Below are 24440 nucleotides of genomic sequence, written 5' to 3' on the forward strand. Positions count from 1 at the left end.
AGAGTAAACAAAAAATAATATACGGAATAGAAACTTTAGGAAAGAGTTTTCTGTAAGCAAATCTTTAAAGGCACATTTCCATTAATATACTGTATATTTTCTTTCACAACAAGCTGTGTCTCATTTATTCTGGAGAACAGAGATATTAACTTGTCTTTCCGTTTTCAATTTTACCCATCTCAGGCAACATGAATTTGTTATTTTATTTGCCTCAGCATCACTTTTCAGATGGCACTTGGGTAATGGAAAGATAGGAAAAAAATCTTCTCTATGCTAGTTATGTATGTTTGTGTATACGTCTCCATACAAGAATATGCCTTTGTCTTCATTTCCCAGAAGCCAAATCTTAGCATAACATTCTCCATTTTCCATGTCTTATCTTTTTGACTACTCATGATGGCTTTTGTTTTTATTCATGGTTACATCCTTGTTCCATTCCCCCTCTATCTACAATTGCTTTTGCATGACTACCACTATCTCGAGTAGATACACAGGCTCTGTACAGCTTTATCAATTTACCTATGTCACCCTTGTTCAGTAAATCTAAAAGAAAACTCTTAGGAACAAAGTGAAGTCAGTACCCATTTGCTTTTCTTCAACATTTAATAATCTGCAGTGATTCAGCAGCTGCTACATCAGCAATCCTCCCTAACTGAGGTGGGAATCTCTGAGAGCAGCAGGACAATCAGCTGAAATGGAAACTGCCATCTTCTCCCGTTGTAAACTCTCTTTACTTATGAATTGGGTGTGTCTACCTCGTCAGTCTCTAGGATCTGTATTTCCATCAAATCACAGGCTAGATGCTTCCAAGCATTTTATTTTCTTAGGTGGGCATACTATTATCACTCCGTTTTCATGACATACTGTGGGACATTAAAACCATCCCCTGACTTTTAGTTTTTAAAGACAACTCCCACTATCATTCCTCAAAAATCCAGTAAAGCAGTATATGCAAGAGTACAACCAAAGGAAAACACGTTTAGAAAAAATCCTCGACATTCCTCACTGGAAGACATCGCCCAGAGAGGATGTGGACTTTCTATCCTTTGGCACATATGATACCTGACTGGAAAAGGTATTGAATGAGTCTACTGGGGCATTATTTAAAGTTGCATGTCACCCTGTAGGGCTTCTCCTCAAAAATGTATTGTGCTTACAAGAAGTTACTATTTTGAAGATAAAATCAGATTGAGAGAAAATGTCTCAACTACCAAAAAAGCAATTTTTATAAAAAAAATTTTGTGGAATACTATTTGTTATTGTACCACTGGGGATAAAATGCTTTATTTGCACATTAAAACAGACCGTTTGTGGTTACAATAATGAGCTCATTTTTAAAATGAGAAGGAGAGAAGTAAAAATAGAGGACCAAATAGCCTGTAGCTTTTCTAAGGAGAATAAACAAAAATCCCTTCCTCTGAATGAATTACTACCCCATAAAATAAATTCTTTTCTAAAACATAAAAGGGAAAGTAATTTTTTTCACTTTTATCACATAAAGCAAACTAACAAAATAATTCAGTTTCTGTATTTTGGGCCAAATCAACATTTAGATACACAACTAAAAAGATAACATTATTTAATTATCTATGTATAATGACTACTTGAAATTATAATCTCCACAGCTCAATTATTTGGATGGTACATATTCAATGTAATTAAAAAAACTGTTTAATGAAGATGTATTTCTAATTTATAACATGATTGTTTAATTACAGGCCAGTGAACGTAATTACATTTTCTGCTTAAGGATAGAGCCTTTTTACAGCTCAGACATTAATAAAAGCACTCTCATCATACTCTTTGGTATTAGTCAGTGTAAATGCTCTAAAATTTGATATATTACATAGAAAATGTTTGTATAAAATGAAAGGAAAGACAAGCACTCTATTATGTTTATTACATGTGAGTTTTAGTACATTTAAAAATGTGAATGTTTTGTATTAATTTTGTCTAGCTGGTATAAGAGTTAAAATTATGTATTATCAGTCTAGTAAAATACTTTTTCCTGTTGTTGTTTTTTTTTTTTTTCAGAACTAGTACAGTCTTTGAAGCCTCACTCTGTAATACACTTCAGTGTATTACAAGCACACTTTTCCCAGCTTGCTTGTTCTCATCAGTATTCTTTTCCTATGTTTCCAGAGGTCTGTGGTCTCACATTAGGAAAAAATAAAGCAAACATAAAAAACCACTGGACAAACAATTGGGGAAAGTACACCTATAGTCAAAGGAATAATTTTGAAATCAGACTATTGAAACTGCAAAAATTCTAGCCTTTATTGCTCAAATTGTCATGGTTTGCATGTGCAGCTACAGCAGCTGATGGCCAGCACTCGCCACTTGGCTGCACATCCACTTCAGACGGGAACTCAGTCAGCACAAACAGGAGTAACATTTTGTGAAACAAGAGTGGCGGTGGCATCTCAGCCTAAAGCTCCATCTAGTCTGGCAGCCAAAGAGGACACTCAAGAAGCAGTAAAAACAAGAGAAACATATTTGATTCACGCCCCAAGCACTCTCCTGACCAAATAGGAGAAGCAAATGCAAACGGCTTTGAAACCTCGCTCAGAAGTCAAATACCAGAGAGGATGAGGACAGCCATCAAGCTGTGTTTCATTCGAGCAGGAAGCTACCCATCATCTGCAAAGCACCTCTGCTCTGCGTTTACTCGCAAACTCCCACTGAGAACATCCACCACCATATCAATGGTCACATTCTCCAATACTGTACCAAATGTATAAAACCTACTATTAGCCTCTTCAAACAGTTGATTTCTTTTGCCTAAGCAGCTACTGCAAATGCACTCTGTTCCCATGCTGACTTATTAAACTACTTGGAGGAGTCTATCTAGTTAACTACTTCAACCACGTTGCATTAAAAACACAGAAAAACTCACTCCTTATCACCGACAAAAATGTTTTGGAGAGACTGCATTCTTTTCCATCGACATCCCTCAAACTAAGGTAAGACGAGCAGCAATTTTGGCTTTTATAGGAATGTGATGGAACCTTGAATCCAATGAAGCTTTGAGACCTGTCCAGACCTTTTTTTTTGTTAAACCAACATTCTCAGAGAGGCCAAAGAGACTTTTAAACTTCAGACCCAGGTTTGGTTTTATCAAAACCAGAACACAAGCATCTCAAGTGGAGTAAGACTGGAATCCATTGTGTAAGAAAAAATAGCAATAAAAGGATACGTTAACAATTTTTCCCCTTGCCCACTGCATCACTGAAGAGTATTAGTCAAACTCAGTGACTTTTAGGGTCACTGTAATCTCCACACAATTACTTCTGGGTATCCAGGAAGACTCTCCTTCCCTGCCACTTCTGTGACAGAGCAGCTCTTGCCAGGGGTTTCCTTGCTGTCCCACAGGCTTCCTTCATTCCTACGCAATCTGCTTTTTCTCCTGACCTCCCCTGCGGTCTAGAAGAACAGTTGTTCTCCAAAGAAGATATCTCCACCTAAATCTATCATCCCTTTTTCAGGAATTTTAAGGTAAGAACTGAGAACCAACAGGTAAAAAAATAGTGTCTTTTCCACCTCAATTTCTAGGGTTTTCAGGTTGTTTTTTTTTCCTAGGAAATGAAACCGGGATACTTCTACATTTCTTATAATTTAAGGTACATTTTTATTCTTTTCTTTCTTTTCATGATGTTGACATGTGGGATTTTCGAATATCATGCAGACGCTTATCTTAGAAATGGCTAACTCCCCTGTTATTACGTGTATGAACAATTCCTTCAAAATATGACAAAGCTTTGAATGGTACTGATATCGGACTGATGATCTGCTGGCTACTCTTTTTCTTCTCCATTTGCTATGCTCCAGTCACATCCCTTACCAGCAGAGTTTTCAGAAAGCCTTCCACTATTGCAACACGAACTACTTTTTTTAGTATTCTGGAACCGAGATTATTTCCCCAATAGAAGCACGCACCGCTCTTGGCGTTATGTTAAGCCATCAGGTAGGTAATTTTCATTTCTGTGCCTTTGCTCCAGTTATCTACGCATTGCATCAGAATTCAATATCTTGTTTCTTGCTGAATGCTGAGGGAAAGTATCCTATTTACTATTTTACTATTTCAACTATCTTTCCTTTCTGTGGATAAAGAACACTTGCTAATTTGGTTTCCTTTCATTTGCAAGTCCTAATATAAGTTCAATTTTTATAATTCTCTTATACCTCGAAAATCTCAATTACTCCCCCAGTGTCTTGTTCCTACAAGCAATTTTCTTGTTGATCAATGGTTTAATCTACCAATTGTACACTCCCTGCTTATTCCCAATCCCTTTATTTTCTGCTGGCTATCCATTCCCTTTCACCTACAACCTTCCCCTTTGTTTTTTGTCCCCTTTCTCTCCTGTGTCCCAAGAAGTTTTGAAACAGTCACCTTAAAGAAATTCCAAGCTTCTTGCAGAGATTATTCTCTACTCTGGAACAGAGATTCTTTGGGAAATCTGGAAGCAATAAACGCTGTTTTCTGAGAGCTGTATCAAAGTATGCTATATGAAAGTGCCTGTATTTTCTGAGTATTTTATTTATCACATTTCTTCAACCGGTAAAGGATAAACCTGTCTTGAAAGATACAAATCCTGCAATAACTGAAATTTTGTCAGCAGGTTTATTAATGTGAGTTTCCTACAGACTAGGAGACAAACCTTAATGCCTGGTCTTGACTAAGATAGATACTTTGATAAAACAGTCACTTCTTCAGTAATTTGGCAAACTTTTTGGCAAGATCTACTGAAGCACATGAAGGACAAAAGTATGACAGTGTATAACATTGTTTTTTTCGTACTTTAAAAAATCTCCTGTAATATCCCAATGGGAACAGAGTGATATCTTGTGTAAATGAATCCCTTTAGCTATACTGAGACACTTTCTACTGATTCCTACATTCCACATCGGAATTGTATTCATTATTTGTTTTTCAGCATAGAGTATTTCCAGAAAAACACAAGCATATGTTCAACCCTTTGTTTGGCATAAACGGAAAAATATTACCCTCGTTTTCCAAATGTATGCAAAAAATAACATTATAACAGAAACACATCACAAGTTAAGGTAAAGATGAGAATATATACTGCTGTAAATCTCGTCTGAGGTACACAACACCTGCTGCATATAAGGCATCACTTTACATAGAAACATGTATTGTTAAATGTTGATGTGAAATATGAGACAGAAAACTTAAGGTGTCAGGCAAGCAGGTTTTCTCGTGTAGTGACAGATGAAAGTTACAGACAATTCTATCTGATAACTAATATTCTTCTCACAATGTGGTTTAAGTCAGCAACTGTAAATAAAAATAGTGTAGACATACCAACTTTTAAAAATACACTTCTATTGACCATAATTTCAGTCAAAAATCAATCTCCAATGAAACTTACTGGCATAATGGAACGTTGTCTTTGATAATGCATCTCCCTCCATTTTTGCAATATTCTTCAGGACACACTGCAAACATAAAATTAAAAATACAATTTAAATTTCACCCCCTCATTGCTATATTTGTCATTGCCTGATCTTCAAAATGGCAGAATATTCATACCTGTCATTTTGGGCACTTAACACTTCCAAGACCTGTTCATTTAGACCTTAACTTGGTATCAAGTCATAAACACATTAAAGGCAATGGGCTCCTCTTGAACTTAAAGAAGTCCTGGTGCTTCAGCTGAAGAGGCTTCTAATTTTTCTCAAGTCAGAATTTCATTTCACTCCAGAAATTGAGATTTTACCACTTACTTGATTTTCAAACAAACAGGAATATATAAAGTAAGAGCCAAAAAACCTGAACTTATATTTAATTAGTACCTAAGTCTACATTATTATAAATAGCTTTTCTATAGGGGTGATAAACAGACACTCCTGTGTCACCAACTTTCTTATTAAAGATGTCCCAAATTTTAACACTTAGAGCCACATTCTCATAAAAACTAGAGAAATCAGTCTTGAAAAGAGGAAAGGTGTTTAAGTAGAGGGGGATGCCAGTGACATACTATTATCAACTTTTGACATCCCTTAACTTGGATTTCGACATCATCAGATATAGCTTTACGGAAGTTTAATTTTACACCCCTACAGCAAGAAAAACTCAAAATCAAAAATGAATCCCCTAAATCTTTAGTAAGGAAAAAAAAATGGCAAAATGCACATTAGACCTAAAGAATTAGGTCTAACTCTTTAGCTTTTGGGTATATGCCCCATAAAATTTTTTGCTGAGACACATAAACAGTGCTATTCAGTGTGGACACCTCCAGCTTTAAGAAGAAATTGTGGAAAGCAAATTACTTAAAAGATCTGCTTTCTGACAAAATAGTGGAAGATTTGTAATTTAATGTCATGCAAATCTACTACTATATTCTCCTACATTGAACTAATTTCTGAATATATTCCTTTCATTTAAAATACTTCTTATAAATCAAACTTACCAAATGTGTATTCTCTCTGTATTGTAAAACCAGTACTTTTTGATGTTAAAGTAGGATTTCTTCTCTCATGTTAAATAAAAAAAAAGCGTAACAAACATATATAATGAACACAATACTTGTGGGCAAGTTTTGTTCCAGAGAAACCAGTGGATGCCTCTTAATAAGAAGCAAATGTAAAACTTTTTGTTTGAGAAAAAAACATTTAACATACTATAATGAATTATATTATTATAATACATACTATACATTGTGAAATTTATCACAGAACTCACAATAAATTATAAAAACAGAGAATTAAATTCTCAGCTAATGCAACTTCACTGAAGTCAGGGGAGAAACTCAAACTCAAAAAGGAGTCCTACAGAGAGTGGAAGCAAGGACAGGCAGCCTGGGAGGTATACAGAGAAATTGTCCGAGTAGCCAGGGATCAGGTTAGGAAAGCTAAAGCTCTTATAGAATTAAATCTGGCTAGGGATGTCAAGGGGAATAAGAAAAGCTTCTATAGGTGTGTTGGTGGTAAAAGAAAGACTAGGAAAAATGTGGGCCGACTCAGGAAGGAAATGGGAGACCTAGTCACCCAGGATATGGAGGATGATGAGGTCTGAAAAACATTTTTCCCTCGATCTTCACTGGCAAGGGCTCTAGCCACACCGCCCAAGTGGCAAAAGCCAAAGGCAGGGACTGGAAGAACGAGGTACCGCCCACTGTAGGAGAAGACCAGGTTCGAGACCAGCTGAGGAACCTGAAGGTGCACAAGTCCATGGGACCTGATGAAATTCACCCACAGCTCCTGAAGAAACCAGCAGATGAAGTTGCCCAGTCATTATCCATCATATCTGAGAAGTCATTGCAACCCAGTGAAGTTCCCCCTGACTGGAAAAGGGGAAATATAACCCCCATTTTTAAAAAGGGAAAAAAGAAAGATCTGGGAAACTACAGGCTGGTCAGTTTCACATCTGTGCCCAGATTTTCCTCCTGGAAAATCTGCTAAGGCACATGGAGGGTGACAGAGCACTGGCACAGGCTGTCCAGGGAGGTTGTGGAGTCCCCTTCCCTGGAGATTTTCAAGACCCGCCTGGATGCAGTCCTGAGTAATGTGCTCTGGGCAATCCTGCTTTAGCAGGGCAGTTGGACTAGATGATCTCTAGAGGTCCCTTCCAACTCTGAAAATTCCGTGATTCCATGATTCTGTCCCTCTATTCTGCTCTTGTGAGACCCCACTTGGAGTACTGCTCTGGAGTCCAGCTCTGGAGACCCCAACATAGGAAGGACATGGACCTGTTGGAGCAGGTCCAGAGGAGGACCACGAAGATGATCAGAGGGCTGGAGCACCTGTCCTACGAAGACAGGCTGAGAGAGTTGGGGTTGTTCAGCCTGGAGAAGAGAAGACTCTTTGGAGACATTATATCAGCCTTCCAATATCTGAAGGGGGTCTATAGGAAAGATGGGGAGGGACTCTTTATCAGGGCACGTAGTGATAGGACAAGGGGTAATAGCTTCAATGGCTGAAAGAAGGTAGATTTAGATTAGATATTAGGAAGGAATTCTTTACTCTGAGGGTGGTGAGACACTGGCATGGGTTGCCCAGAGAAGTCATGATTCCCCATCCCTGGAGGTGTTCAAGGCCAGGTTGGATGGGGCTTTGAGCAACCTGGTCTAGTGGAAGGTGTCCCTGGCCATGGCAGGGGGGTTGGAACTAGATGATGTTTAAGGTCCCTTCCAATTCTAACCATTCTGTGATTCATGATTCTACTGTTAACACAGAACTGGCCCAGGGCCAGCTGGCTTGGGGACAACTGCAGTAACTTTGTGTTACTGAATGTGACGTTTTGAATCTAAGTTTAATTATTTATATCATCATCTATGTTTTTGTTAGATTTTGTTAATAAAAATCTGATTCAGGTTGGATGTGTATTAATTTCCTGTTCTCATCTTTTTCCAGCATTTCCCTATTGCAAAAAGAACCTCTCATTTTTGTGGGAAATACACTGCGCTAAAACAAATGCTATATGTTTTGGGTTTTTTTCCAACCTGGATTTCTGTTATGCTTAAAAAAAAAAAAACCAAACCAAAAAATCCTATTAACTCAGAAATGTTCAGCTCACTTAAGTGGGTTGATCAATTGGCTAAAATCAAGAGAGTGCTTCAGTAGGATACTACAGAAGCTTTTTTTTTTTTTAAACAATGTGTTAATTTATACTTTAAGAAACACCCCCAGTGAAGACATTAACTAAGCATATTATTTTCCATTTTTTTCTCACTATGTTATCTGTGTCATACTTACATCAGGAAAATTCATGCCTGATGTAATCTGATTAAGTCTTAGCAAAGAGAATTCAGTCTAGTTTGAGAACTGCCTAAAGAATCAATAAGAAATGACTACATGGGTTTTTTTCAAACGGTATTTTTATGCAAAACTAAATACCTGAACAGCTGGACTCATCAAGGCTGAAATCAATGCAGTCTGCAATGCCATCACAACGCTGGGAGATCGCTATACATTGATTAGTTGACGCACATAACAAAGAATCATTGAAACAGTCTTTAATGGCTGGAACAAAAAGTAAAGACAGTTATTATCACCTATATTTCTTTTTGTTGCTGTTAAAAAAAGAACAGAAAACTTGATTAGCACTGTGGTATATAAACTTGGGTCTGTGTGACCTCTGCAAGCTTTCATCTTCAAAGACATACAACTTTACTCTTGAGTAGACAAATAAGTAAACAAACACAGAGCACAGATGTTACAGAAGCTGGATTTTCCCATGTTATATTTGTGAAGGAGAGAAGGGCGTATTTACTTAAAACATTGAAAGAGTAAGCTGCAAAACCCCAATGAAAACCCATAAAAAGATACCACAAAACATAATCAACTCTCATTCATAACTTAGTTTTAAAATGATGGAATTAATTTTTATACACACAACAAAAAATTGAAATTATACCGTTTTCTTCTTTTACAAGAAACCAAATGTTAAGAGACAGTTAACATAAAAAATAGAGAAATACCATACTGAAAAATCTAAACTTGTATGCCTCTTTTATTCTCGGTCATTTCTATGTTTTTCCAGAAGAATTATGAGGGGTAAATCTTCCTGGAATCACATAAGCCTTCAGGTACTGAATTATTCCTAAATCACTGATCTACAGGATGTACCTGATGGTCCTGTAGACTCCCGTCGAGTATAACACCATTTTGTCATTTTACCTCACAAAATGTTCTGTTATACTGCCTTCAACTATTTTTTGATATTTTTTTTTAGGTAATTTAAGCTGAACTCTGTCACCATGACACTAACGCAAATCAGAGGTAACTCTTCTGATTCCATCAGAGCTAGATTCACATTAGCTTGTGAGTTTAGGGTGGGAGAAAGAATCTGGGAATACTAAAAATACCCCACTGCCACATTTAAATTTCATAATACTTTCCTGCTCCTGGGTTCAAGAGCCAGTGTACACGGCAATAAGTCTCTCAGCCTGGATGGCCAGGCTGCTGTAGGACATACTTCTTTCACTCTTAGGTACAATTTAAATCACTGGCCTGTATAGATTGCAAGAGCGTGCCAAATTTAAAATGCTGCAGTTCAATTTAGACCACAACAACTGAGGCGAAACTTGCTAGTTTTGATCTTGCCAGAAAGCTCTTACCAGTTTTTAAGTTCTTTCAGAACTCTGAAATTACTCATGTGCGTAAGGGTTTGTGGGATCAAACATTTTAACTACATGCACTGACCATTTACTAAAGTCTGGAGACAAGTCTGTAGAAGAAAACTAGAAACTATAAAGAGGAGCTTGCTTTTGTTTCCAATTTTGATTCACTTTTATAAGAACTTTAAAGTTCTGGCTGATTTTAAATTATCACTATACAATTCTGCACATGTGTTTATATCTAAATCTCTTCAGTTGACTGAAGAAGTCTTGATATTAAACAAGGAACTTGCTAGTAGTGACAGCAGACTAAAATCAACCACAAGAAGAACAAAAATTTCCTTTTCTGCTCTCCATTTCCTTGACCACTCAGTCTGTTGGAACAGTTGTGGCAGACTGGAAAACCCAGTAGATTACAGCATCACTCCACATCTGTAGCATATCCTACTATCTATCTCTTATGATCGTCAGCTTTCCAGAAAGTAACCGATGGTCCCATGCCCTCTGCTCCACTTTCCTAACCAAAGAATAGTCTCGTGCTTATTTTGTGTGCAATCAGGTCCAAATCCTGGACACCCTTTGCAATTTGGGGGATGATGTCCCAATGGTATTTGAATCAGTTTTATAACTGTTCATTTGCCCACAAATACCCAGTCTGTAAACTTAATTACATGTTCAGACTATAACTTCAACTGAAACTAAGTTGGAAATTTGACATAAATGTATTCTTCTTATGTGCTTTAAACCTTTTCTGTGTGCACATGAATGTTGAAGATGCTGTAAACTATGTGGGTATAGAGTACTGCTTATGGTTTGTCATATATATTATGACTAATACGGAGACTCTGGTCCTGAGCTGTAACTTTGAGGGTTGTGGTAAGAAAAGAAAGTGTCATTTAGGTCTTTATTATTTGCCCTACTCCTGGACTGGCTGCTGGTCTCGTACCTAAGGATAAGACAGAAGAACTGCTAATTAATTTTGTTCCGTTTCAATCTGTTGATCATTAAGGTGGTTTTGACATGTCCCTTTACCTTGAACAAGCTTATTGCACTGGGATTTTGATACTACTTACAGAGAGAACAGTCATAGCGATGGATCTGACTACTGAATACTTTGCACAGATTCAGCATTTAAGACAGAAAGGACAATAACACTAAATTATTGGTGCTGAGGTAAAGAATGTTAAGAGCACATTTTGAAAATAATGTTGTTTCTCTTCTTACATCAAAACTAAAATTAATATTGCTTAGTGTTAACAGTTACAAGTAGCTTCAAATTTCTCCAACTAGTTATTCTTTACTTTCATGGGCGGCCTTCAAGTGTTTTTGGGATAAAGATATTAAATGGAGACATTAACATAGTGAAGATATGAAAGTGAAAATATCAGCTTTTTGCCTGTATTTCATTTTCCAGGTCCAAATTAATCTGTAGAAAGGCTAAAAATATCACAGCCCCTTTGAAACTATACAATTTTTAATATTTACTAGGTATTTAAAAATTACCAGGACTACAACAGATACTTTTTGGTGCACTTCAGAAATTGATTTTTACTCATTGTTATTAGCACTTCAGTCAGATGGTGTTGTGGCCTGTGGAAAAGTAATGTACATACCTCATCAGTGATAATATGTTTATTTTATGCCCTTAAGATTGTAATGAGGCAATTTTTTAAAAAAAAATTAAAAATTAGATTAAGTAGTGAGATAAAGTACCCTTCTCTAAAATTGACAGCAAGAAGAGCGCTGGCCAAGTAGAACATCTATAACTGGAAAACAATTGCAAGATTTTCTTGTTAAAAGCATCAAGTAACAAAACCCACCACATTAGTAGGTATAAAACAGTATTAACATAATACTCTACAACCGAACTGCTGAGCGAACTCTACGGGAAATTCTGTCTGCATAAATCTGTAAGTCATGCAGAAAAGCATTTCTGTGGTAGAAACTGTGGTTGTAGTAGAGATGTGACTAATGTATTTTCTTTGTTTGTTTTTCTTTGTCTGGCCCTCTTTTGGGTTTTATACTTAATCTCTGCAAGATGCATTTTGACAACTGGTCTTCATTCCAGAAGAAAACTTTCTCAGCTGAATTCCTGATATCAGAAGCCAGAACATTTTTGTCCATCTATTGTTACATTTAAAAGAATGAAATTGCTAAGGGACGTGACACACACAAAATGAAAGGTGCCGGTAATTCCTAAACTAAAATTTTCTAAAATCAGCAGGAAGAATGGATATGCACCACGAAAAAAAACAAACAAACAACCAAACCACAAAACTTTACTACTTAAATGCTACTCTGTGTTCATAACTACTTAGAAAAAACTTTCAATTTCAACCTAAAATCTGTAAAAAAACTCCACTCCCAATCTGTGTTATTATTACAGTACACACAGGCTGGAGTTACCAGCACAGCAATCAATTTTATAGATTATACAAACATTTCAATAAAATAAACAACATTTGTGAGATATTTACTTTTTCCTGCTCTGATTTTTCTTTGTTGACAAACTTAAACGGCATTTCACAGCTAGAGATGAAATGCTGCACTCTCATGGCATATACGCTTCAATAAGAGAATGAACTGTGACAGTGATCAGCTTTTCATTGGTTCTATCCTGAACTAGCGCTAAGCACTTACTTTTTGTTCGCCCTGCAACCAGTATCTTCTTCAGAGAAGAAACACGAGTTGCTACTTCTGTATTCCTGTCTTGTATTGTAAAAACTTTCATGTTTGTATAGTCAAAACTGAATTTTGGAGTAACAATGTGATTACAGATTTGACTCTTTCCACTCAACTTAGAACCGCACAGTGTGCAATACCTATGGAGAATTTTTGTTCTTTGAAAAGACCAGGACTTAATTTGCCCTCATTCCCTGGGCATCGCTTAGACGTCAAAGGCACTGAAACAATATCTCAGTCGTTTGGGGAATATTGATACCCGTGGAAATCTTGTGGCCTTCAGATTTGGGGATTTTAGAAGAATACATTATACATTAGCTGCTGTGGTTTGGGGTTGGGATGTACGTGTACTAGGATACAGCAAAGAGGTCTCTAATAGAGGACAAATTGAGGAGGAGACAGGAGTGAATAAAGATTAATGAAGAGGGGTTTATTTGAATTTAGGGGCATCTAGAACTTAAGGCAAGAGCTAGCCCCAAAATCACGCCTTTTGCAACAAACCCACTTCTAAACAAAAGTGCCTGGAAAGGCATGCACAGATCGTCTGCAGAATCCATGCCAGTGTTATAGAGTCATTTTTTAAATGAAGTGGCCTGTGCAGTGGCCTGTATGTATATTCAGTAGTTTTGATACAGATTATTAAAGAACTTTAATTTCTAGCCCACTGGAAACTGATATTTTACTAATTGTTTTGGTTAGTATAAGGATGAAAAATAAAATTGTAAAAAACGTTTGCAGAAAGAAAAGTTTAGGAAGAAATATTTTAATACGTAAAAAGCCTCTTTTTTTTTTTTTTTTTTTTTCCTATGCAGCTAAATTATTTTGACCTTCCTGGAATGAAACATTTGGTCTCAATTTATCTACCAATAATGAAACATTTTGAAATGGGCAGACACTCACTTTTGTCTCTATCTGAAACTTTGTGGTATCTCATTGCAGTTACAGAGTTCAAAACCTGTTGTCCTTGTGTTTTGCTTGTGAGCCCTTTTCCTTGATTGGGGCACAGATTTCTGCTACTGCACGAACAGACTTGATTTCAAAATCCCTGAAAGGTCAGGATTGCCTCCCATGTTACTGACTTACAGAACTGCAAAAATCTCTCTATCTGTCATATTGTAATCAGAGATGAGACAATGCCAATGCAGCTGACTGATCTATGGAAAAAAAGTGGAAATGCTTCCAATTATTAGCAGAAATATGCTACAAACGATTTTAAGCCTTTATCAAAGTGGATAGCCAGGGAATAAGAATGCATAAGCAAAATTATTTGCAAATGTAGAGCGTCTCTCCAGATAACACATGATACATAATATTTTTCTTGATGAGGGGATAGTGAATTTTACACTGTACTTCATTGTGTTGCTCTTTTTCACATGACTGTTTTGGGAAAGTCAGTTAGCATGGCCTTAGCTGCAGCAATGAAAGTAACTTACGGCAGCCAACTTCATCTTCGTTAAGGGGGCAGTCGGGCACACCATCGCATTTCAGGAGGGATGGGATACAGCCTTTGGAAGGGCACAGGAACTCTGTTTGCCTGCAGGAGCCTGGAGGCAGGGTGGTAGGCATCTGCGTGGGACAGTTCATTTCGTCACTTCCATCCATGCAATCTTCAGCCCCATCGCATTTTGCAGCGAGGGGCAAACACTGCTGCACGTATGCACACGTGAACTGGTCACTATTGCAAGTTGGAGGGTGCAGATCAGCTGATCCTACAAGAACAAAAGTAATATTTATCGATTCTCTTCTTTCGGTAGTCATGTATACAACCTTTGAGATGTACATAAGGACTGCTGGGAAGGCAGCTGATTTTGATTACAAAACCCTAAAAAAAAAAAAAAGCTGACATAAACCCACAGCTCCTAAGTACAGAACACAATATTAAAAACACATTGTCTCACTTTCAGCATTTGTTTTGATCCTATTGTTGCTTGTGCCGTGTACGTATAGAAGGGTTAATACCAATGCATTAATAAAACTCATTTTTCAGGAAATGGTTAAAAAAATCTTCTTGACAGCCCCCAATCTTAATCTACTTGTATATTGAATGGGTGAACAAAAAATCAAAGAAAGGCTATGTAAGTCTGGATCTACGAGGTACTCATTTCATGGGCAGCTACTATCCATGATAAGGCCTGAATCTTTCATAAAGTAACAACAAAGATTTTTACTGACATAGTTTATTATCACTTTGATTCTGTAGCTTAGTTCGATGTGATAGAGAATTAAGTCAAAGAAAACACTAGGCAAAAGTTTCCAGGGTATAACTGAAAAAATGCATTTTTAAATTTCAGACTTTAAGTAATTCAGACGGCTGACAAAAGAAGAAATATCCCATGCTTGCTTGCATTGCTGGAAAAAATACTGGAAAATCCTTTCTGCGATGATTTCTGCAAATAAATTTGTCTCAGATATTCAAGTCCCTCTTTCTTCTTATGAAAATCATTGCAAGTGAATTTTACCGGCAGAAGCATCGGAACTCTTTGTGGCAACTGAATGCTGAGAAGCCGGCTATGCCAACGCTCTCTTCCTTACACCAACAGCGTCTCCCGTGGGAGCAATGCGATGGATTCCTGTAATTTCTGTTTTACGTGCAGGGAAAAGAGAAAAATCTCCAGAGTTTAACTCTATGCATTTAATCTTCTCTAGGTCAATTTGCAGCAGGTAAGTAAAGAAAATAATATTATGATTGTTAGCGTCAAAGAAAGACGAAGTAATGTCACCGCTTCTGTAAAAGGCAGGAGGAGTTTGGCTGTTGGCTTGGGCCGAAGCAGAGCAGACCAAGTGCAAAAGTTCGCGGGTGGGCTTTCGCTCGCCTTTCGAAACGGTGCAAGCGTCGCTCTCTGAGCTCAGGAGTCAAAGGCATGACACGCTGTAAGGGGATACATGGGGTTTTTGCACTATTTTACTACTTTTAGTCCACTGGGCGTAGCAGTATGTCTGTCTTCTGTGACACCAAGCTGGGGTTTTTACAGCAGGAGAACTTGGCTGAAACATGCTCAGTTTCTAAAATAGCCGCGTCATGAATAATAAGAGCGTTTTGTACAAAAGACGAACTTCTAATGCTTTCAGATAAACAGAACAGTAGTATTGTTTGACCGTCTGGTTGCTTGTGGAACAGCTATAAGGAAAAAGAGCTCAAACTGCTCACACTGGCCCTTGGTAGCTTAGCAATTTTTGATTTTCACGTTGACTTTATGTCAGAAAATAGTAATTGGAAAACTTCATACAAGAGAATAATCCTGCCATTATTTCATACCGCTAGTGTTGTTAAATTCTATCATGCTACTAGAAAAAAAATGTAGTTCACACACCGGACACAATCTAAACATAAACCAACAATAATGCATTTTGACAGAGTGAAAGTAGAAACCTACCGATCTTAACACTTTTTTGTATTCAGAATTACATCATAAATCCCTAAAAGACATGTTCTTTTACATGGGATTAAAAGGATTGCACTTTCATGATATGTGTTTTATAAATGTGGTTTTAGTCTCAAAAAATCATTTTCATTCATGGTACTTCAAAAGGCTTATGAAAGTTATCTTTAGATAGGTGATTACAGACATTTAAATCATACAGTGAATATATTTTTGAAAAATTAGAAATAGTTTAGATTATGCATTTTTTTCTACTTTTTTTTCCCCATATTTTAGCAGATAATTAATAATAGTAGCAGATAAAGATGTTAGAACTGGGTTCATCATGAAGAATTTGTATATAAGGCCACGATTCTGCCAAGATACCAATGAAATATATGGAAAGTCACTGGGAGAACATATTTCTTTCTTCATTGATATAAAACTGGTACTGTTAAACGCAGAATGTATCTTATGAAATAGATTTTTTTTCAAAAAAGAATTATTTTATATTTTTAGTTTGCACTTGCTCTGGAAAAAAAAAAAAAGAAAGGTATGCTTATATTCGATAGCATTGTTTTTCCTTCTGTTACATCTGACCCTTTTCCTCACAGTGCCTAGGAGGCATTTAGGCAGTGAAAATGAGTTAAGCTGCAGTCAGCTCCGCTTCGGCATGCACTTTTGTCATTGCATAGTCCGGTTTGAGTTTTCCTGTATTTGTTCCGATACAGTGGAAATTAAACCCACACAGTTTCAATACAGCTGACTTTCCTGTGATCACTTGTTTATGTTGCAGGAAAGATTGCATTTATAGCATATTTGTGAGCATTTTTGACTCAGTTTAATTCTCTATACCTGTCCTGTTCGTGATATGTTTGCTAAGAGATTTCTACCCAACTTTGTTCTGAAAGCTGAAATCCCCTCTTAAACTCAATCATGCTTGAATGTGGTGGTGTTATGAATCTGGTCTTGAGTGTTAAACTGTCTTCAGGCTTTTGTAGTACTGATCAGTTTAGCCTTGTGGTCCCAATCATATAAAGCACTTCGGCATGTAAATGATCCTATACTCAATTCAGTAGTTAGGCAAACGCTTGAATGCTTTATTGAACAGGGGATTAATTTTTTTATTGTTATTATTTTCTATCATGATTCCCTATTGTTAGAAAATAATGCGTAGAAAGAATTTCTTCCTGACCTGTGTACCAATTATTTTAGAGTGTGTAATATTCACTGAGAGCAATGATGATGTCTCCAATTTACGCTGGAGGTTAAATTAGGGGTAAGGTTAACCAGGGGTCTTGTTGAGGTCTGTTTTACGTTTTCAGTACCTTAATAAAAATCCAAAGCAATACGCTGAAATCAATAAATCATCTTAGATCAGAACAATAAATAAGATGAGAATATACCTCAAAGATCATAAAAATATCACCTTGCTTACTAACTCACTTTATGTATTAATGAGTTCGCATCTGTTTGCTTTTAGATGCAATAGGAAAATCTAGTTGGCATTCCGTGAAACATTATGATTGCTCGAACAAAACTGTACACCCAAATTCAATCTGCTTTCTTTACATAAAGTAGGTTATAAATGCATTTCTTAATTATAAATTAAATTAATTTGTGTACAGCTAACATTTAAAACCTACTAATTAGGAATATGCAAATCTTTAAAATCATTAACTAATTCCAACTGAAAAAAAAATCTCAAGCAACATGTTAATTCCAAACTAATTACTCACATTTGCAGTGACTATCTATGTAATTACTTATATTAAACACACCATTGCAGTATCTGCTACCGACAAGTTTCATTCTAAAGAGTGGCAACATTCATTCTGTTTTCTTGCCACTGGGAAGAATCGAACTAGAATGTTAACACCGCAATGTGGTTCGCGGTGCAAAGTGAGCCGGCACTAACGAGAGGCTCATCCCAAATACCCTCCATTGGGCTGAGTTACGCAGCGGTATGAACACACGGCTCAGCTGTAGAAACTAACTTTAAATTTATGCATATACGTGAATACTATATCCACTCTTGTAGAGATGCATATGAAGGTTATGCAAACAGCAGAAGCTGAAGTGTCTTTTTTCAATGCAAATTCAACTATCCCTTTGTGGCCCCCAGGCCATTTCAGTCACTTAAAATCATAAGATTCAAGAGCCTGGCATGCCAAAAAAATGTTTCCCTCACCTTTTGCCAAATGCAGAAAAGATGTTCCCAGCCCAGCACTCATCTCCTGAGTGTTGTGCCGCCCTCATTTTCAGACCACATTCAGGAGTGGAGGAGATATTGTACAGGTTACTTTTTTAAAAAAGCAGTATCTATTTGAAGCTGTTTAAGGATTTGGAGATAAATCTACTGAAAATCATGTGTTCTAAGGAACACAGGATAAAAGCTTAGCTTTCTGTATCCGGGCGGCATGATCACTGAAAAGCAGGACCGGAGATCCTCAGGAATATACTCAGTATTTTCACACAGATGAAAAGCAAACCAATCAAAAACAATTTCAGAGAAAATAACCTCTGCTCTGAGGAACACTGAGTCTGGATTTAGGTCTGCATGAAAAACAGCAGCAAATTGTTGATGTTCCATTATACCTAAAGGAATCATGAGGACATGTCTTGATTTATTTTACTTTGCACTCGGTGTTTTATTTTACACTTATTTTTACCTTGCATATGGCAAATAACCAAAATTAAAGAAAGTGTTTAAAGATGTGCATGTAAGATCTACTTATACATCATAAAAAAGACATTTTAATTAGGTCCTAAAACAATGACGTTTTATATCAGTCCTCGTCTTTTGTGGCACTTACTCATGCAGCTGTGCTGGGTGAGTTATGACCTAAGGACCACAAAGTGCTCTCCTACAAGCATCCTCGCGCTTTGGAGAGAAATTAGGCAGTTGAGGTAGACACAAAAAAAGCAAAAATCAGACCAGTGTGTAAAGCAAACCAAATTTGGTATGTACTGCTTCATGAAATGCAATAACCACAGCTGAATATACCCATATTTCATTGTTGTCGGATAAAATGCATGCTTTTGGATACATTTTTATTTCAATGTGCTAACGATCAAAACATCTGTTACACTAAATAGAGCTGGTGAGCTCTAGATTTGGGAGTAAGGAGCACCTACATTATGAAAAGTGTTAAGTCAATAAGTGCTCATTGTCAGGGACACAATTACATACTTGTGGAATGGGGATTTGTTAAAAGCTTACTGTTGTTTGACAAACATTTTCGGTACACATATGCTTTGTTGTACTATTGTCTTTGTCATCCGTGGAATGTGCTGATCCTGTTCCCTTACTGTATGCCAAACTCCATAGGCTGGCACGGTAAACATTTTGCCCGTGAATCACAGGAATTCAATCACAGGAAACCACAGAACTGCTGTTACCCGGGCGCTAATATTAGATAAATGTTTGTATTACGCAGTCATTAGCACTGCCAGAAACACACAAAGATGCTTAATGTGAATGAAACAACACCTTCATGTTATCCTTGTCTTTTCTGCCTTTCATGTTCAGACACCAAGATCTCTGGTGCAGAGCGAGTCCCCATTCTTATTTATTTATCACCTGTAAGAGTGAATTCTAATTAAGACCAGTAGACATTGGCATTAGCGTCAACACCAGGAAGCATGAAATAAAGTTACCCCATGCTATTATGCAGCATTAACTCAGTTGTATGGGAGCTTGCTCTAAAGCCCATTTAGGCAAATGGGACGACTCAGATTGATTTTAATGGGCCTTGCATCAGACCCTTGAAAACTAACAACCTGTCTGATGTATTTGCATAAGTAATTTGCCTACTAAATCTAATAAAAACAGTGGACCTATTAACTGTAGCTAAAAGAGGCCAAAAATAAGCCCCTCCAAGACTTTTCATTAGACAAGAGTATAAATTAATTACAGGTCCAATCCAATGCATTAATTAAGTTGAAATAAGTGGCAGTCCTTACTTTCACTTCAGTAAACATCGGATCAGGGCATGAAATCAGCCCGTTCAAGGTGGCTTCAAGGAAATAACCTGGTAAAAAAAAATAACCAGACTAAAGTTGTTCAAATATCTTAACAGTCTGTCTGTGAGTCTTTATCAGTGTCAATAAAACTTCGGTTAGGAAATAAAATGTTAATTTTGAAGCTTGTAAAAAGACAAAAAAAAAGGGGAAATCGAGTCTGGCCCATTCAATCTTCAAATCTCTTCCCCTTGTGAGAACACAGAAGTATGAGGCAGGGTGCTGAAAAGGATCCCAGAGACCCTGTTACAAAGCCAGAATTAACGAAAAGAGAACTTGGCCAAAAGACCTGAGAGTTTTATATGTCAGTGCAGAAATGCGCAGGATTTATTTTAAATGATCGCAGTGTGCTAACATACAAACATAATGTAAACCAGACAGGTTCACTGCCAGTAAAACCAAGCTATGATTTATACTTTCCACTCAGACAACTACTGCTTCTGGCTGGAACACACCAACTACCTGTGACAGAAATATGGCAATATTTGCCATATTTCTGCTAAGAACAGTCTAGGAATTGCTAGCTATGCCTGCTACTGTGATGGATTTATTTATTTGTTTATTTATTAGGAACAATGAAGAACTGGAGAAGCTGTGAAGTTTTAGTTTCCAACACAATGAGGTGGGCTGGACTACAGGACGGGTTTAGGGCAGAGAAAAGAGCAGTTTCCTGGAGCCGGCACATTTTCAGAGGTGGGCTGGGAGCACAACACTGTGCTAAATCTTTTATTTCTCCAGTTCTATAGAAAGGTAGCTTCTACAGGTACAAATTTATCGTCTACTGAGAAGAGCCCTGAATAAAACTATGGTAAGCTCTGTATAATTTCTGAGAAAAATCTGAGCTTGCGATTTACTCTTATTGAGGAGACAGGTAAATTTTACATATTGAAGAATCTGAGAATTTTCTTCTCTCCAAGATAGTATCCTGAAACTATTTTGTTCCAAAAATTATTTCTTTCTATCCCTCCAAGGAACTATGTTGATTTTCATGAACAAACTTAACAAGGCAAAATATTATCTCTGTGCTTTGAGGTTTGGTTGGGTTTTTTTTTTTGGTGTAAACAGATGGGTTTTGGAGGTTCAATATTAATGAAATTATTTTAATGTACTATTAATAAATCCAATGATTTTTAATTTCCCAAAAGGCATCTAGCTTGCATCAGAAGATTTCAGTATTCTGTACGGGTATAAGACTGAATCTGCCGACTGAAAGATTTGGAACGAGGTACTACATTTATTTATTTAAACGTACATTACGTATTGCATTCAGGACTTGCCACTAACTACGTCAGTTTATTTAGTGTAACTATCTTATCCTAAAATTATTCCAGATTTCCCTTTCTGTGGAGACCATCAAAAATAATGTGCTTTCACCAGCGGCGAGGTCTGTGCACTGGAAGATATTGAAACAGGCTGAAGAATCTCTCTAAGGTACTACGCCCTGGATCGTAATTTTTACTCTCTAAAAATGCACAAATGCCCTATCTCTGCCGAGCAATACGGATCTAAACATATTCTGATTAGTTCGGGGAGAAACTAATTAACTAGAGGACCTATTCACAAATATCCCCAGAATTCTCAGTCCTCTGTCGCTACTAACCTCGTTTTCCTCTTCCCCTCCTCTGGTTTCACAGGCAGCCTCCCCCAGCAGCTCCCCCGGAATCGCCTCTTGCCCTTGAGGAAAGAAACTCCCCGAGCTCTCAACTGGCGAGAGATTTCTGCTCCACGGCAAGCACGAGCAGACAAGCTAACAGGGATTCCCCTGGCTCTGCAACTTAAAGAAATCGGAAGTTAAGTCTCCTCTACAGAGTTTTTGCCTGTGATCTAACACTGCAGTATCAGCAACTCAGGTGGTTAACCCCCCCAGTATCTCCCAGCGTTCAGGCTCTGGGTGTTTCAAGGATGGATCACTGACCTCGTCTAAGCCTTTGTCAGGTGAATTCTGTTCCACTGCAGAATTTTCTCACTGTTGCTTCACACGCACACCCTTCAGCAGGACCCTCTCTGCGCCACGGGGCTATTTTCTTCACTAACTGCACACAAACACCCACTGTACTTTTCAGGTCGTTGTCTTTTAATTAGATACAGGTGTCAGTTATGTTTTTCTCATAAGATCTAGTGAAATGGGATCTGCCAAAAGTGCCAGAGAGCACCTAAAATTATCTGGATGGTTTCCAGGCTGCCTGGTTATTTGGCTAGTTTGCCAGCAATGCTTTTGCTGGCCTGTCAGGTTAGGGTCTGTTCAGGAAAAACATTTTGGCCATTTCATATTTTGCTTTTTGCTTCAATTTGGGATTCTTTATTTATATGACACTGAAAACACAAAGGTTTTGGACATTTCCAGTCTGATACCCCAAAATATAGAGCTATTTTATTTCATTCTCTTTTTTGTTGGCAGGTAGATAGCATTATGCAATAAGAAACAATTAGGGAGGTAGTTATCAAATATCTTTGAAATATTTGGACTCTGTAGCTGTATTTGTATAGCAAAACTCTTCATAAAGATAAATAGTTCTACATTCAGAAGTGTGTCTGAATAATGTGCACGGAGGAAAAAAATTCAATTACCTCTCATCGGGGACTTTTCTGTATTGGAAAAAGCAGAGTGCTCTGTGTAAAATAATATTCAATAATATAATTAAAGATTATGTCATTGTATATAAACACACAGATCCTGTTGCAAAGCAAATAGAAGTCTGGGGCAGGAAGAGCAGGCAAGGTTTATAGACAACCAGGATTCAAAAAGTATGTTCCACGAAGCAGAGATAAAATAGGGAGAAAAAGTCTTCAATATATATTATAAGAGAAACAAATAAATAATAGCTAGCTAACATTTTACAAATTTAGCATTTCCAAGCATACGTACCTTTGCTTTGCTCTGTGGTTTCTAATCTGAAATCACAAAGGGATTGACATCTGAAGAATGGTTATTCATCGTTTTCTGAAAATTAGACACCTTCAAGATACCATATAGAAGCTAAAATTATAGTAGCTCAGACTAATGCTTGATTTTGAAAATTCTGAGCATTAGCCCATTATCTGCATAGATTACTTTCTTTTTGTCTCTTTGTTTCTTTATGCTATCTGTGCTATATGGAAATAGTATTTATAGTCACTATTCTTTTACTAAGTTGCTTCAGTGAAATAGTCTTGGAAACAATCTTTATTCTGCTATGTTTTAATTATAAACATTTATCTGAGACACTTTGTATTAGAAGATGGCAGTGATAAAGTCCATTTCCTTCCACCTTGATCAAAGAGAACGGTCTGTAGTTCTGTCCCTTTGGGACAGTCTCCTTCTCTGCTTGGTGCCTGAACTTACACCTTTCATATATTTTTGGTATGATATTGCATATTGATATTAGACAAGGCCTAATTCTGCTGGTGTTTGGAGGTCAACGGAAATTGTTTTGCTCTGAAGGAACTTCAGGATTGGGTCTGTCATGTGTACATCTGTTGTGAGATCTGAAATTGCAATATGGAGATATCTTGAAGAAACCCTACCCACCAGACAGAAGCGAGAATCACCAAGACTTAAATAAAATTTTTATACGTTTCAAGACCTAAATAAGAAAGCACTGTACAATTATTCTGTTCATGAAGATAAGCCTAGATTCATACAAGCATCAGCATAAAGTTTAATACCTGAATATTAAAAATTTTGCTGGTGTTAAAAGGGGAACTGACAAGTTCAAGGGAAAAAAAAACCCCAAGGATCACTATTCTGAGACTAAGTACAGCTCAGGAAGAATCTGAATTACAAATGTCTGGCAACGGGGAATGTATCGGGGGAATACAGTCTGTATAGTTCCCCTTTTCTTATACTCTTTCCCAGGCATCCATAAGTGTTTGAGACAGGTTATATTGCTAGCTGCACCTTTTCCTTACTTACTATGGCTGACCTAAAGTTCAAAGCATATCTATCCTAAATTTTGTGACTGAAACATAATTTCCTTTGCCCCAGCACTTCTTTGCAATATCAGCTCCTCTAAAAAGTTAGGGAAGGTGATCTATAGAAACGGATCTGGCTACCTCTCATGACTGTCTTAAGATGGCTCAAAGAAATTGAAGATTCAGTTTCTGCAGGATATTAGGTTTTAGGGTGGTGGGAAGCCATTGTGTGCATTTAAAAAACAAAAAAATCCTTTGAAGTACTAGGTTGCTTGGGCTTGAATGTAGAGCCAAATCCAGCCTTGTAATTCACAGCTTCTTATTTGCTTCTTTTATTTGTTTCTTCACGACAAGTGAAAGCTTGCTCAATGTAAGGATTATTTAAAGCCCTTACAACAGGTCTAGT

At 37.2% G+C, this 24440-nt stretch overlaps 1 protein-coding gene across 1 annotated transcript in view; it reads right to left on the bottom strand.

Moving 5' to 3' along the window:
- Positions 1-24440, bottom strand: part of MALRD1 (MAM and LDL receptor class A domain containing 1) — a gene marked incomplete at both ends in the record, with an annotated part of 280930 nt that overhangs the window by 40694 nt on the left and 215796 nt on the right. The window contains 3 exons of the mRNA XM_082479776.1: positions 5391-5457; positions 8857-8982; positions 14195-14470. Coding sequence (XP_082335902.1) covers positions 5391-5457; positions 8857-8982; positions 14195-14470 — 469 coding nt within the window. The remainder of the gene's footprint in view (positions 1-5390; positions 5458-8856; positions 8983-14194; positions 14471-24440) is intronic.

The sequence above is a fragment of the Vanellus vanellus genome (genome assembly GCF_965231255.1).
Source record: "Vanellus vanellus genome assembly, chromosome: 2".
In the NCBI taxonomy this organism is placed as follows: Eukaryota; Metazoa; Chordata; class Aves; order Charadriiformes; family Charadriidae; genus Vanellus; species Vanellus vanellus.